The 16707-nt window shown below is 38.7% G+C and overlaps 1 protein-coding gene across 5 annotated transcripts in view; it reads left to right on the top strand.

Moving 5' to 3' along the window:
* Nucleotides 1-16707, top strand: part of MAP2K5 (mitogen-activated protein kinase kinase 5) — a 256131-nt gene that overhangs the window by 93540 nt on the left and 145884 nt on the right. For all 5 annotated transcript variants that reach the window (XM_053670162.1, XM_037155695.2, XM_037155694.2 and 2 more), the window contains exons 10-11: nucleotides 5506-5574; nucleotides 5667-5748. In XM_053670162.1, coding sequence (XP_053526137.1) covers nucleotides 5506-5574; nucleotides 5667-5748 — 151 coding nt within the window. The remainder of the gene's footprint in view (nucleotides 1-5505; nucleotides 5575-5666; nucleotides 5749-16707) is intronic.

Below are 16707 nucleotides of genomic sequence, written 5' to 3'. Positions count from 1 at the left end.
GGCGCCCTCCCTGCACTGGGGCCTGGGAATCTCTAGTCAGTCGGCTGGCCAGTCATAGGATTCATCTGTCTTGTTTTTCCATCTCTTAATGATCACTGTTCTGTTTTAGCTAATGTCAGATATCTGGAAGCCTATCGGTTTTTCCCTTTTTGTTTTTAGTAGCACTTCCTTTCTCGTCACCACTCTAACCCAGATGCTCGTTTTTGTCTCTTGTCAGACATGTGGACCAGCCTTCACACTGTTCTCCCAGAAACAGGAGCTACTATGTATGGATCATTTACACTTTGCTAAGCACTTTACATACATTTCCCTCATTTAGTACAACAACCTTGTGCTGTTGTTTCCATTACTGATCCCCATTTTACAGATGCAGAAGCTGAGGCACAGAGATGTTAAGTAGCTTGCCCCAAATCCCACAGCTAGTAAGTAATGGAACCAGGATTTCAGCCCAAGCAGGTCTTGCCCCAAGACCCTACTCTTAATCTCTGTTCTGTATTACCTCTCACCCTCCGTTGACCTCCTGAAGTGTGGTTCTGGTAACATCTCTTTCCCGCTCAAAAGTCTTCCAAGGCTTCACATTATTTCCCAGTAAACTGAAAGCTCTGTGGGATGGAACTCAGTGTCATCAGCCCACTGTTACAGTGTCATCTCGAATGACTGCATCTTGTGCTGCTTTTAAGTTGCACTTACTCCTTATCTGAATCCGGTGCTTTTCACTCCAGCAGTTTGATGCATGTATTTCTTTCTAATAAGGACGCCTTCACCTGTGTCTCCACCTACCAAAATCCTTAACATCCTCCAAGGGTTGTCGGCTCCAACGCTACTCTGTTCAAGTTACTTAGCTACATTATGTCGCATTTGGTACATCTGTCATTTACTCACTCTCCTCTTTGGGTCTGTCTAGAATTCTGTTTTCTTATGGGTGTTATCACATGCCACCTTGTAGTTTGCTATTAGAATACATGTATGTTTGCCCTGTCATGTCCAAATCTCCTTGTAAGTGGAGAGCAGGGCTTACCTCGTCTCACATGTTGGTCCACGCAGAACACAGACGGCCTAGCGCAGAGTGCTGTGTGTGACGTGCGCAGAGTGCCAGGTGTTCAACACCTGATTTAGTGACTGATATAAATGAATTTTGTTCTTTTGTTTGTTTTTTCATTTTATTCATTCATCTCTTGAAACATCTTGAAAGCAGGTTCAGCTCACATAGAAAATATCCCATAGTGTTCTTTGTATGGACCATTGCTCTCAGCCAGAGTATTTCTCAGCTTTTTTTATATTAAAGGGTGAAATGAAAGGTTAGGAGTTAGACGTGCATTTGATCTTTTCCTGACTTTTGTGTGACTTCAAGCATGTCACTTGAACCTCTCAATGACCTCAGCTGTGAAACAGGGCTGCCTGGTGTAACAGAGGGATTTCGAAGAGCAGCAAATCACAGTTCTTGTGTGAACAGAGTCACCTGCAGGGCTCTGATGCCTGCATGGGCTGATGAGAGAAATACAGTTTCCCAAGTCAGTGGTCAGTTGGACCAGTGCTTTGAGTAGATGGGAGTCCTTGAAGATCTGTTACTCCTCCTACTCAAAATATTTTTACTTTTGCACTTCTAAATGTTTCTTTTTTTAGACAAGGAAGGTGTATTGTAATGTTTCCCTTTTCAGACTCTAAATGTGGGAAAATATCACTTCAGATAATTTTAGAAGCAAGTAGAATTTTGGGAAAAATAGAAGTACCATGCATTTTTATTTTATGCTACTGAATTTAGAAAAATTTCTGCCTCAAATAGAGCATTTTTGAATGATACCAATATTTTAAAAATAAGTATTTGATATGACTATATATGTAATTCATGAAATGTGTTTCTAACTTGCTTTTTGGGCAGAACATTGGAGGTAGGACAACCCCAAACAAGTAGAGCAGAAAACAAATAAAATACTATTAGTCATCTTGCAAAGAGGACCTTTTTTTTTTTTACCATTAATATACTCTATAAAAGCTTTAAAAGAATAGAGCTTAATAGAATTTCCCAGTATTATTTATTTTCTGATTGGAAAAAGTCCACTCAGGAAATCTCATAGCATTGCATATAGCATGTGCTGATTATCATTCTTTGACTGTTTGGGGTTTCTGCTGCTTTTAAACTAGCATTTAAATGGACCATTTGATTAATCATTTGTATACTGACTGTAATCCTCCCAAATTTCCTTTCTGAGTTGTACATACTGTAAAAGACAATTATGTTGGCACAGATTAAATAAGCGAATTAAAACAGAATAGCAGCTTAATTTGACCTGTGATTTTGTTCTCCTTCCCTTTAGTGGAGTGTGTGCCACTCCAGCAAATAAATGAAGTCATCCATGACAGGTCGTGATGAATTGCCGTATTTATACTGTATATTTTAATAGCCTCACACTAATTTAAATTGAGCCCAGAGTAAATTATAATTCAGTCACTTGACTGCTTATATTTAACTTGACAACTCATCCCTATTTGTCCTGGAGGTGTAGTGAAGAGCAGGGCGCACTCAGGTATTGCAGTCTCGCACTTAACCCTTTCTCCACAAAGTGGTTTGCGTTCAGGGTCTCTCCGGTTTGAAAAATGTAGCTCTTCCTAAGGAGAAAAACAGTGATAATAATGAAAACTTAGGAAGCCCCCACTTCCCTTGTACTTCAAAAAGAAAATCAGTATTTCCATGCTTTCTCCCACTGCCTTCAAAAAGGGAGTTGGACCTGTTTATTTTCAGCAGTTTTAAAGCTGACTCACAAGAATGCCAGGGAAAGGAGGGGTAACCTTCCGCCTGGAGAACCAAGTCTCCCAGAAAGTGGAAGAGCATTTCAGTAGCTATTTTCAGGCGGACTTGACTTTCCCTCCCAAGTTCCCAGAAATGACTTTACTCATTTTCCTGCCAGTATGGAGCCTTCACTGTTCTGGCCTGTAGCGAGGACGGAGGATGATCAAGACCTGCTGGAGTGCGATGGGTTGGCTCCACAAATACAGTATTACTTACTACATTTTAGGTCACTGTGGTGCTTTCGTTCATTTTGGTATTTCTGTCTTTGGTTTTAAATCCAGTTTTAAAAGTCAAGCAATCCATTTCCTTTCTGTCTAGAAACAGCATCTTATTTAGAGGATTATGGTTGTAGGGAGCAATTTAATTAAATCTCCCACCACTTAATGGCCACTAGTGTAAGACCCTGCGCAGGGTGTTGGGTGTGGAGCAGGGGGCTAGAGAAAAATGCACAAGACTCACCCTTTGTCCTTAAGGACCTCACAACCACTCGTTACTCTGTAGATTTCTGTTTTTGGAAGGTGAGGCATGGATGCTAAAGACAAATGTGAGAAGAAAAGTAAAGGGCCAAAGCTAGAGGTACATTCTGATGCAGGGCTTTGGGGCCGGCTTCCTGAAAGACAGAGAAGGGGGTACAGTCAGTGGCCGTGGGCAGAGAGAGGACGTGCACCTCACATGGACCAGTAGCAAAGACTGGAAGTGGGGGAAGTCACGGGGTGTGTGTGGGTCAGTGAATATCATCTGGTTTCCCCTGAGGACTGAGTCGGTGGTGGAGAATAGTGAGAGGAGCTAAAATAACAAGTTGGAACTAGATTGCAGGAGAAATCATTGAATGCCATGCTAGAATTTTAATTTTATGCTAAGCTATAGGAACCCAGTTAAGGTTTTTGATCAAGGGAATGGTATGTTTACAGCCAGTAGTTTGAGGTTAATTCCTGTGTGTTGCTAGCCACGCGGAGTCATGTCTTTTTTAGATCGGGAGCCTGGAGATGCAACATAGCTTAGTAGTCATACTGAGCACTGAGCAAATGTGTTTTTGAAACCTTAAATAAGGGGTTCTCAATCTTACTGTGGGTTAGAAATCACTTGACAAGTTTTTTTAGAAATACTAAGAGGTAGGTCCAGCTTCAGAGATTCTGATTCCTTTATGCCCATGCATCAGGGTTTATTTAGAGCACCCTTACATAGTTATGTAAATACTTTTAAATAAAGGTAATTTTAATATGAGGCTAGGGTTGAGAACCACCGATCTAAGGTAAATAATAACTTAATTCCATTTAGCAGAGTTTTCTAGGATGAAAGGTTCACTGTACTTGACACAGCAGTGTGAATAGCACCAATATTTCATAGCATGGACTTAAAACAACACTAGGTGAATTTATTTAGTTGCTAAGTTTTACACAGAAGCAAAAATGTTGAGTGAATATTGTTGGCAAAATGACTATTGATCTGGAGAAGTGTTTCTTGGCAGTTCTGTATTACACTTACAGACTAGTTTAGTGGGAGCTTTTATAAATAACCCTAAAGCTAATTCTGGACAGAAACTAGCTATGTCTTTTTTTTCTCTTCCCCTCCCTCAAGTGGGTATCATTACTATAAAACGTGTAGAATCATCCTTTCCTCTTTCTGTCAGGAGTTTGCAGTTCATAATTTATGGATGTTTCCCTCCAGTGTGAGTGTACAAGTGTGTATTGTGCCATAACCGTGATACAAAATGTAGTTCAGTGTTGGATGGTGCGTAACTACACCATCGTGGGAAACCTGGATGTTCAGTTCTTATCTGGAAATGGCTAGAGCCAGAAACTGCCCCAAATCTTAAAATTGTCTTCTATCTATTCTCATCACTGTCTTTTTAAGTCAAAAACAATTTCTCTTGAGTTGGCTTCATTGAAGTGCTAAGTAAAATTTGAACAGTTGATGGTCTTCTTCCTTAAACAATAGTGTTTGAAATAAACTAGAAGTTATTCTAGGTAAGTTTATAAGTAAAGTGTTTTCCATTTCTGCATTATGAATCTGACAAAGCAGTTGATATTTCGAGGAAAACCAGGAAGCATCAGTACGTGCTGGAAAGTCTTCAGTGTCAGAAAGGACCCGACACTGCTGGGCTGTGAGGCTCCACAGAAGCCCGGCTTCCTCCTCCGAAAGAAGGGGATGAGATGAAACAATTTCTGAATTTCCTTCAAGCTCAACATTTTGTAACATTATTAGCCAAGAAACATTGTGCAGCTGAAAGAATAAAAAAAAGAAGATATATTTTAAAAACTTCCTACTTCCTCTTAAAACGAAAAACTGTACTTTAAATGGCATTTTTACTCATCATCCTCTCCTGCTTATTGCCCTGTGTCTGAATTACAAGGCAATCTCTTTAATGGTTTCAGGGTCACTCCTATCTTCCTCTTCTGAAAATAACCAATGTGGCCAAAATAGGGTGTATAAATTAAGGGTGTTATAACTTAACTGACTTTTAAAGCCATTAATACTGACCTTTAAGACCTGCCTTTTTCCTTGGCCCCATCAATCACTTCCCTACCACCTCCCCCAGTACAAAGGGGTAGGCAGATGTGGATACACTTTGCATCACTGGGGGTTGTAACGGCGGGAGGAGAAGGGGGAAATGAATGGAGGAAACGCCATATTTTCACTTTTATATTTATTTCAAGTATAGCTGTATTTAATTTAAAGGTGAATAAATGTGTCAATGTATTTCTTTCCACATTTAGGTCATACTACTAGATATTACACTGGAACTGCAAAAGCAAATTATGTCTGAATTGGAAATTCTTTATAAGGTGATTTTTTCTTTGTCATTTTTTTCTTATAAAGCATGCCTGTGGTATTGACTTGCAGGTTTTTAACTATTATTGTCTTATTTTTGTTACAGTGTGATTCTTCATATATCATAGGATTTTATGGTGCATTTTTTGTAGAAAACAGAATTTCAATCTGTACAGAATTCATGGATGGTGAGTTATCCCTTTTATAATACTTCAAAAATGATTTTTGGTGGGAGTGCTTTATAACCTGGTTTTGATATAAATGTCAAGTAGAATGAAAAATAATTAAAATATACAAATAATTTTATTATTTATACTCTAAGCCATCTTAGGAGTTTCTGGTGTTAAATATTTACAGGTGACCTATAATTTCAAGAATGTAATTTCATTTACTTTTATTGAAAATTTAAATAGAACAAATTAAATACTAGTCAGATTGGTGGTTTGATATTTGATTCTTCCATACAATCTGTCTTTCCTTGCAACACAGATGTTCTGTTCTTTTAATGTTTCAATAGTCAAAACAAACTTAGTTTTAAAGAAATCTATTAACCCAATGTCCTGTGTCTTTTAGAAAGAAAACTGTTAATTGCAAGACAAATTGTTTTTCAACACAGCTGTTTAGCCAAGATGTGTTTAGTTTCCTATGGACTCTAGCCCTTTCTCTTCTTTATTTTTTCATTCATTTCCAGTTTGGTAACTCTTTCTTGATCTGAATATTATGGTAAAATGCAGATTTTTTGGTACCGTATCAGTGAAATTATGTCATCATTGTTATTTTTACCCATTTTAAATCAAAGAAGTCTTGAAATTGTACATACTCACTTCTGCAGTGTCTGACCCATTCAAATTCAACCTTTTAAAATATATTTAGTTCATTTGGGGAGTTCTCAGTATATTTCTGAAGCAATTATATCATGCTCTACAAGACTTTAATGAGCCAACATTGATACCTATAATAAGGTATGTAATGTGCTTTAAATCAATTATAGTGGATGCTAAGAATCATAACTCATAACCATAATGAGCAGTGTAACAATTACTAATCTAGGAGATAGACTATAAAAAGTAGATTCATGGAGCCAGTACATGTTGGTATTTTATGACTTTTTATCATTCTTTTTTGAAGTACTCAATTTTTCAGTTACATTAAAAAATTTCTTTATTGAGATGGTATGTTCAAACACCAGAAAATTCACCCTTTTAATGTGTACAAATTCAGTGGCTTTTACTATATTCACAAGGCCGTGCAGCCATTATCATTAATTCTAAACATTTATAAACATACTCCCTACCAATCAGCAGTCACATCCTACTCTCCCTTCCCTCTAGTCCATGGTAACTGTTAACCTTTTTTTTTCTCTGTGGATTTTTCTATTTTGGACATTTCACACAAATGGATATTTATAATATGTGGCTTTTGTGTCTGGCTTCTTTTGCTTAGCACAGCATTTACCAACTGGTGCGCTGCAAGAATTTTTAAAGCATGCACGACCTGACTGTTTAGTCAGGGCACTGACCTCTTTTCCCTTAGACAAATAAAGAATGACAACAGCCAACACAACAGTGGTTGTCCAGTGTGAATGCCTTGCCCTGAACCATAAATATATAGGTCATATAATGGAGTCACATCTTACTGGTCATGTTGCATAATAAGGTTACATCTGATTGGTTTATTCTTGGTAGCAGAAATCTTTATATACAAGGCACCTGATTTTTTTAAAAAGTAACTTTGGAGCAAAAAGGGTAGCCAATTACTATTATTATTATTTTTTCAAAATCAATCAAAATCATGTCTATTCTTTTGTCCAATCAGCAAGAAATATTTTTTTGGTGTGCTGCAGAATTGTAGTAATTAGTTTATGTGTCCTTGTCATGAGATGAAAAAGGTTGAAAAATCTCTGATTTAGCATAGCGTTCTCCAGGTTTATTCATGTTGCATTATGTGCCATTACAGCCATGTGCCACATACAACGTTTTAGTCAACTTTGGGCCACAAGGAAACGACCGTGGTCTCATAAGATTATCACGGAGGTGAATTTCCACTAAGAATTGGAAAGACACATGGTTCAGAAGGAATTGTCCCCCCTTTGGTGGGAGCAGTGTCTGTGGGGCTGGGCAGCAGATCCCCTCTCACTCACAGTACCTCCATTTCAAATGCACAGACCACATTCCAGGCAGCTGGCCACTGCCCTGCTCCAGCGCAGAGGACTCCCCCCGCCCTGCCCTGCACATTGAGGGTGCTTACTCCCTCCCAGATGAGGCTGATGGACTTAAGAGTAATTTGCTGTAAATTCTTCATCAAGGACCCAAGGTCCTGTGCAAGGACACAGGTCCACGGAAGCGACCTTAACAAGTCTTACATGCTACTGCCACTCTACTGAGAGACTTCTCTGGTAGTGTGGAGCCAGCCTGTCTGTGTACTTTGGAAATATTTTCAGGTCAAAGTAATACAGAGCATACTTAAGTTTTATTTCTTTCATCATTTCATTGCTAGAGAGAGCCCTTTGTGCCAGATAGGATCGATGGAACCAAATACAAATTTCTAAAGTCAAAAATATTGAGTCCTCAGTTCTGTGCCCTCACCATGTTAAACACCCTCACTTTTAGCGAATACCTTAAAGTTCCCTAATCTGACCACTGCTCAGCATGCAGTAGCCAGAACCACGCTGCCATACAATCCTCTATGTTCCTTTATCTCTCCATCTTGATTTCTTTTTTTTAAAGATTTTATTTATTTATTTTAGAGAGGGGGAAGGGAGGAAGAAAGAAAGGGAGAGAAACATCAGTGTGTGGTTGCCTCTCACATGCACTCCCTACTGGGGACCTGGCCTGCAACCCAGGCCTGTGCCCTGACTGGGAATCGAACTGGTGAGCCTTTGCTTCACAGTCTGGCAATCAATCTACTGAGCCACACCAGCCAGGGCTCCAATCTTGATTTCTTTTTCCTACTGATGCTCAAGAAGGATCACTTTCTTTTCCTCCCTAATGGTGATCTATGCCAGTCAGTTTCTCCTTGGTATTTGCAGTTAATCTAGTCCACATTTCTGTATGTTTAGCAGCATTGACAGCTTCGATGTTTTATATTTGGTCCTATCAGAGGGAAGCAAGGAGAGGGCTTGTGGGAAAGTGTTTCTGAAATCCATAGTAGTGTACAGAGATATCTTAGACCCTCACAATTCACTCCCCACTCACTCAGTCACTCACCTAGAGCCACTTCCAGTTCTGCAAGCTCCATTAATGGTCAGTGCCCTGTATAAGTATACCATTGTTTAATCTTTTATGCTGTATTTTTACTGTTCCTTTTCTATGCTTAGATACCCAAATACTTTTGATTGTATTGCAGTTGCCTACATTGCTCAGTACAGTAACATGCTATGTAGCTTTGGAGCCTAGGAACAATAGGTGACACCGTACAGCCTCGGTGTGGTGGGCTGTGTGACCCAGGTTTCTGTAAGTGCCCTCGGTGATGTTTACAGGGTGAAATTGCCAAATGTGCATTTCTCAGAACGTACCCCATCTTTAAGGGATACATGACTGAACTCCATTCCTTTTTATTACTGAGATTTTGTTTAATAATGTATTAGTTGATGGACATGTGAATATCTTTAGTTTTTAGCTATTATGAATATCGCTGCTATGTATATCTGTGTTCAGGTTTTTGTATGGACGTGTGTGCCGTTCTCTTGAGTTTATACTGGGGACTGGGATTGCTGGGTCATGTAGTAACTCTGTATCTGTAACGTTTTGAGGAGCCACCTGTTTCTTGTTATTTCACACCAGTGTGCGTTCACACCTGCCATACATGAGAGTTTCAGTTTCCACATCTTTGCCAGCACCTGTTATTGTGTGTCTTGTATTATAGCCTAGTAAGTATAAAATGGTATCATATTTTAGTTTTGATTTAGACTTCCTAATGATGTTAGCCATCTTTTCACATGTGTATCGGCCATTTGTGTATCTTCTTTGGAGAAATGTGTATTCATATCCTCTGTCTCATTTCTTGAATGGGTTATTTGTGTCTTTATTGTTGAACTGTAAGAATTCTTTATGTATTCTGGATATCAGGCTTGTATCAAGTGTGGTATTTGCAAGTATTTTCTCCCACTCTGTGGGTTGTCTTTTCACTTTCTCAGTAGTGTTTGATGTACACAACATTTTGAATTCGATGAAGTTCAGTTCACCTGGGGTTTTTTTTTTTTTTTTGGTTGCTTATGCTTTAGATGTCATAGATAAGAAACCATTTTTTAATCCAAGGTCATGAAAATTCACATCTGTTTTCTTCTAAGAGTGTTATAGTTTTAGCTCTTACATTTAAATCCTTGATTCATGTTGAGTTAATTTTTGTTATATATGGTGTGAGTTGAGATCCAGAGTTATTCTTCTGCATGTGGGTATCCAGTTGTCCAAGCACCATTTGTTAAGGTTATTTTCACTGAATTTTCTTGGCACCCTTGTTGAAAATTAATTGACCATAAAATGTATTTGTGTTCCTTCAATTCTATTCCATTCTGTTTTTTTGTTCTTGTCTCAGTACCACCCTGTATTTGCTACTTTTACTTAATTACTCTAGATCAGTGATTTTCCACCTCTTTCATCTTATGGCACACATAAGCTAATTACTAAAATTCTGTGGCACACCAAAAGATATATTTTTTCTTTTCTGACCAAAACATAGGTATAATTTTGATTCATTCACGCCAGATAGATATTGTTGTGTTGGCTGTTGTCATTTTTTTAATTTGAAAATCTAAGGGAAAAGATGTCAGCATCCCCAAATAAACAGTCAGGTATTGCATTTTTTTAAATTCTTGCGACACACCAGTTGAAAATTGATGTCCTAGATTATTGTAAGTTGTGATAAATTTTGAAATTGAGTATTCAATTTATTCAATTCAAAAGATAATTCTTTTGTTAAATATATTTCTAAATATTTTATTTTTGATGTTATTAGTAATAAGTTAAACTTTTTAAACTTCATTTTTGGGTGGTTCATCACTAGTATATAGAAATACAAATGATTTCTGTATATCGATATTATATTCTCCTGCCTTGCTGAACTCGTTGAATTCTGATAGCTTTTTGAGGATTCCTTGGGGTTTTCTGTGTAGAACTTCAGGTAAATAGAGATAGTTTTACTTCTCCCTTTCCAGTCTGGTTGCCTTCTTAAAAACATTGCCCTGGCTAGAAACTTCAGTGCCGTGTTGAGTAATAGAAGTGGTGAGAGCGGACCTTTTTGTTGCTGACCTTGGAGGGAAACTTTCGGTCTTTCCCCATTTAAGTACCATGTGGTTTGGTAGATGTCCTTTACCAGCTTGTGGAAGTCCCTTTCTCTTCCAACTGTGTTGAGTATTTCTATCACGAAAGGGTGTAAGATTTTGTCAAATGCCTTTTCTGTGTCTAATGAAGTGGACCTGTGTTTTTTGTCCTCCCTTTCATAATTATGATGTAGTATATTAGTTGATTTTTGCATGTTGAACCAATCTTGCAATCCTGGTCATGATGTATAATTAATCCTTTTTTATATGTTGCTAGATTTAATTTGCTGGTATATTTTTAAAGAGTTTTACATTCATATTGTTAAGAGACATTGAACTGTGGTTTTCTTTTCTTATAACATTGTCTGGTTTTGGTAACAAGGTACTACTGTCTTCAAAGAATAAGTTGGAAAATGTTCCCTCATCTTTTATTTTTTGAAGAGTTGTGAAGGACTGATGTTAGTTCTTCTTTAAACATCAGATAGAACTCACCAGTGAAGTCACCTGGTCCTGGGAGGCAGGGATTGTTTTTGTTTTTGTGGTCAGCTGGCCTCTGCTGCCTATTACCAGGATAAGTGCCAGCACAAGATAGAACAGTGCTTTACTCACATTGAAAAAAGAGACAGAGAGAGATCAGCTTCAGCAGTGAGCATCTGTCCGTGACCGTCAGCAGTGGCCCCCGTAGCCTCTGCAGAGCGGTGGGTCTGTGCGCACCCCTCTTGTGCTGGGCACTCCCACCACACTCCTGTGGAGTCAGAAATGCTGAAAGGGGGAACATGCCTGAGTATCGTTTATGTACACCCCTAAGCAAGACAAAGGAGTACGTATTAACTCTGGGACTGAGGAAGATATTCCCAGAGAGGTAGTAAGCCCAGCACAGGCCGTGTGGGCCCTTCCTCTTAGTAAGCAAGTGTTCCAGGCCCAGGGCTCATTCCTCTGGGCCTAGCAAGGTTCAAAAGACTGTGCTCATAAAACTCCTTTTTAACAGTTTTTCTTTAAATCGTAGTATGATACATGTGACATGACTTACCCTATTAACCATTGTTAAGTGTTTCGGTCAAAAGCATTAAGTACACTCACATCGCTGTGTACCCACCACCACCGCTGAGCTTGGGACTCTCTTCATCTTGCAGGATTGAGACTCTGTACCCATTACATGTAACTCTTTACTGAATCAGTGTTTGAATTAGAGTGTTTAATTCAAATTAGAGTGTGTTCTGTAAGGCTTTGTGTCTTTCATGTTTCTCTAGTCTTCCATTGCTACCTTTTTTTATGTTAAATATTTTCTAACGCATCATTTACATTCTCTTTGATTGTATTTTTTGAGCTTTATTTTTGGTTTCTTTAGAGATTGCAATTAACATTTTAACTTACAACATATTTCAGATTGCTACCGACTTCCTTTCAATACTGTACAAAAACGTTGTTGCGTAGCTCCATTTCTTCCCTGTCTTTAAAGAATCTTATGCTTGTGCATGTCCTAAATTCCTAAGAATATGTTAGAGCTTTTCCAAGCCTCTATGGACATCCTATTCCCCAGCTTTTTCTTTTAATGTTTTTGGTTACTGTTGTTTACCTCAACTGTTAGCCACCACTTCAGTCAGTTACAAAGTTCATCAGTTGCTTCTTATTATTTTCAACAAAAGTCCCTAAGGAAAAAGCTTTTTGTACTAGGCAAGTTCCAAGCCAGGTGGAGTAAAGACAGAACTGCATGAGGTGTCTTCGGGGGAGGGATGTGACACACCTGCTCATTAAGTCAGAGCTAAATCCACTAGGAAACACCCAAATGCATCTGAGAATGTGTGTGCGTGTATCTGGATGACCATCGCGGGAGTACATTGTTTTCCCAGAAACCCACGTTGCAAAGAAAGAAAGTTGTTTTTACTTCTTCAATTAACAAACACTAAGAGAGCTTCTTCTGAAATTTTTATTTATGGGTTCAGGTTTCAGTTTTGTTATTATTAATTATAATTATGGTTATTTTAGGGAAAATGTTGCTTCCTGTTCATTTTTGTTTATCCTACATGCAAGACATTACTTTCTATTTTAGATCCTGTATTAGGATCAGCACATGCCTTACCCCGTGGGCCCTTTCGGTCTAGTTACGTGAAGATGATAGCCCTAATTCATCAACGGAATCATGTAGTTGTTTGGCAGTTGAGATTGGTTTTTGCTGATCTGCTAGCACTCTTCCTCCTGGTTCCTGCGGTGGAGAGTGGCATACGATGAAATGATGGGCTGGGGATGATCTGAGGCCAGGGGACACTGGGAAATGACAGGTCGCAGGTAGCAAACCAGTGCCTTGGGAATCATAAGCAAATAGTTTAAACTAACTTTGCCACAGATAAGTCAGTTTCTAAATGCCCAGAATACCAACATCTCAGCTAAGATTAGACTATCTTTCTGGGTATAAAAAATCAATTTATGAAGTATCCAGCCATGTAATATGAAAAATAGAGACATTTCTTGAAGAAGATACATTGTATATAAGACAATGACACCTCAGTCCCCTTCAAAGTAGGCACCTTGGGACCTCATACAGTTCTCCCAGTATCTCTTCCACTGTTCAAAACACTCTGCAAAATCTTGTTTGGAGTCACCATCAGCTGCTCTGTCGTATTTTCCTGAATCTCATCTATGGTTTGAAATCTCTTTCCTTCCAAAGGTGATTTCAGTTTTGGGAAAAGCCAGAAGTTGCAGGGTACCAAATCTGGGCAATAGGGGTCTGAGTCACATGGGTTATTTGATGTTTCACCAAAAAACTCTACACAAGACATGATACATGAGTAGGCATGTTGTGATGAAGCTGCCATTCACCGGTTGCCCATAACTGCAGCCATAGTTTTGTATTGCATCTCTCAGCCAACGGAGAACTTGAGGTAGTACTCTGTATTAATTATTTGGCCTGGAGGGGCATACTCATGATGTGGAGTCTTCCCAGTCAAACACCCTCCGATAAAAAAAACACAGTTAACATGGTCTTGATCTTGCCGCCACTTTGCTGCTCCATTGGGATGACTGGGCCTTCATTTCCAGATCATATCCATAGACCCCCAACTCATCTTCAGTTATGACCTTCTTGAGGAAGTTCATTGGTAGCTGTTTGAATCTAGTCATTAGCAACTACCACACAATTTTCCTTCTGCTCTGGTAGCAGAAGCCACAGAATGAATTTTGCCACAGCACATTTCATGCCAAGATTCTGCATCAACATCTGGGACAAAGTAGCTTTTGGAATCCCCAGTCACCTTCTAGTTCTCGCACTGTCAGTCACTGGTCTTTGTTGATTGCAGCCCGTGCATGTTCAACATTCTCAGGTGTCCTGTTTTTTGCAGGCTTTCCAGAATATAGATCACTTTCAACAGATTCTCAACCATTTTTGAAGTGTTTGTGCCACACTTGTATTTGCACTGCACTCATTGCATCATCCCTGAAAGCCTTCTCAATTATCCAGATAGTTTCCGCAGAGAAATGTTTAAGCTTAACACAAAATTTGATGCGGATTTGTCCCTCTACTTGCTCATTTTGACTATGGCGACCACACACAGTCTACTCCCCACTGACTAGTACAGTGAAGGTGTCATTAGCCGTCCATGTGCATTCCAGTCCACGCTCCTTGGTTGCCAGGTTACACTGATGTCATGCAGACCATTCTCGTTATAATAACAATGGCTGGACTTTCTCCAGACAGAGCTCTTGTATGTCATAATAGCACACTTCAATGAGACTTTTTAAACTATAAAACGTTTGCATGTGATTCTCAAGCTATGTGATGTTGTAAGGAAACCTTTCAGACCTTAGCAGTTCTAGGAGTTCAAACACTCAGAACTTTTCTGAGCTCTGCCTTTGACTGACTCATGGTCATGGCTAGAATACTCGCTTCTCTGGGACACAGTTTCCTCCACCTGTCAAATAAAGTCATTGCAGTGACCTTTAGTGCCCCTTCAGCATGAATGTTTGATGGCTTGATGAATCTAAAAATTGCCTTTGGGGAATAGGCCTATAGGATAGAAATTACTCAGTAGCACTGTAAAAGTTTAACTGAAAGCCTCCTGCCACTGTTAACCTAGTAAATTATTTAACTGCACAAAGAGAACTCATCAGGCTTAACAGGAACTCTTGATTCTGAATGGATCTGCTGCATTTTTTCTTTTCTCTTCATTCATTCATTCATTCATTCATTCATTCATTTTGCCTCTGAATGATGACTGTCTCTAATAAGTATGTCAAGGACAGGATGAATCTGTGATGACACAAAGACAGGTGTAAATATTTACCTGTATGGATGGCTAAGGAGAGTAGGATGTAACAGATTAAATGGACATTTACAAAAACCAGTGAACTACCTCAAAATAGGATTCTCTTTTCACTTGTTCTACTGATAATGGTACTAATATAATCTTTGGCTTTTTGTTTAGCTTATTGAATATTGTCCATTCAGCTAATTATAATTAAGCCCTGATTTATATCCTATGTAAAATTTTTATTTCCTCTTAGGACTTACTAGTATATGTGAGTGAATTTACACCTCCTAGTTTTGGGCCACTCAAGCTATTCACTTCATAAGGGATTGGTGCAACAAACTGCATTTATCAGTATTCCAAATACCAACACATGAAGCTTGATCTTCTTGAAACTGTTCATCATTGCAACAGCCAATTCACCTGAAAGATCAATGAGAACATAACATTTTTTCTGTCATACTTTAACTTTCATTGCATCTATAATAAGAATGCTATTTTAGTAAATAAAGATGGTTCAGCTCCTTATGGAAGTGTGTTTTTTCAGTGTCTTCCCAGCAGTACGCAGAGCCAAAGTACAGGTTTTATTTTTTTATTTTTATTTTTTTAAATATATTTTATTGATTATGCTATTACAGTTGTTCTATTCCCCCCTTCATTCCCTCGCACACCCCTTCCCCCACCATTCCCCCCCCTTAGTTTATGACCATGTGTCTCAAGTTCTTTAGATTCTATATTTCACCTACTATTCTTGCCCTCCCCCCTACTTTCTACCTACTGTCTGTGCTACTTGTTTTCCGTACCTTCTCCCTTTTTCTCCTCCTCCCACTCCCCTGTTGCTACCCTTCCATGTGATCTTCATTTCTATGGTTTGCTCCTGATCTAGCTGTCCTCTTAGTTTGCTTTTGTTTTAGGTCTGGTTCTTAATAGCTGTGAGTTTGCTGTCCTTTCACTGTTCATCTTTTTTATCTTCTTTTTCTTAGATAAGTCCCTTTAACATTTCATATAATAAGGGCTTGGTGATGATGAACTCCTTGAATTTGATCTTATCTGAGAAGCACTTTATCTGTCCTTCCATTCTAAATGAAAGCTTTGCTGGAGAGATCAATCTTGGATATAGGTCTTTGGATTACATGACTTGGATTACTTGTTTCCAGCCCCTTCTTGCCTGTAGGGTCTCTTTTGAGAAATCTGCTGACAGTCTGATGGGAACTCCTTTGTAGGTGACTGTTCCCTTACCTTTTGCTGCTTCTAGGATTCTCTCCTTCATTTTAATCTTGGCTAATGTAATGATGATGTGCCTTGGTGTGTTCCTTCTTGGATCCAACTTCTTTGGGACTCTCTGAGCTTCCTGGATTTCCTGGAAGTCTATTTCCTTTTCCAGATTGGGGAAATTCTCCTTTATTATTTGTTCAAATAAGTTTTCCACTCATGGGTATTCCTCTTCCCCTTCTGGTACCCCTATAATTTGGATGTTGGAACGTTTAAAGATGTCCTGAAGGTTTCTAAGCCTCTCCTCATTTTTTTGAATTTTTGTTTCTTCATTCTTTTGTTTGGTCATTTTTTTTCCTCCTTCTGGTCCACTCCTTTGATTTGAGTTCCAGTTTTTTTTCCATTACTATTGGTTTCCTGTGTATTTCCCTTCATTT

Source organism: Artibeus jamaicensis, unplaced genomic scaffold (assembly GCF_021234435.1).
Source record: "Artibeus jamaicensis isolate MK-2021 breed Jamaican fruit bat unplaced genomic scaffold, CSHL_Jam_final contig_548, whole genome shotgun sequence".
Lineage (NCBI taxonomy): Eukaryota > Metazoa > Chordata > Mammalia > Chiroptera > Phyllostomidae > Artibeus > Artibeus jamaicensis.
The sequence above is the reverse complement of the archived record's forward strand: the minus strand, read 5'-3'. Positions and strand labels throughout refer to the sequence as shown.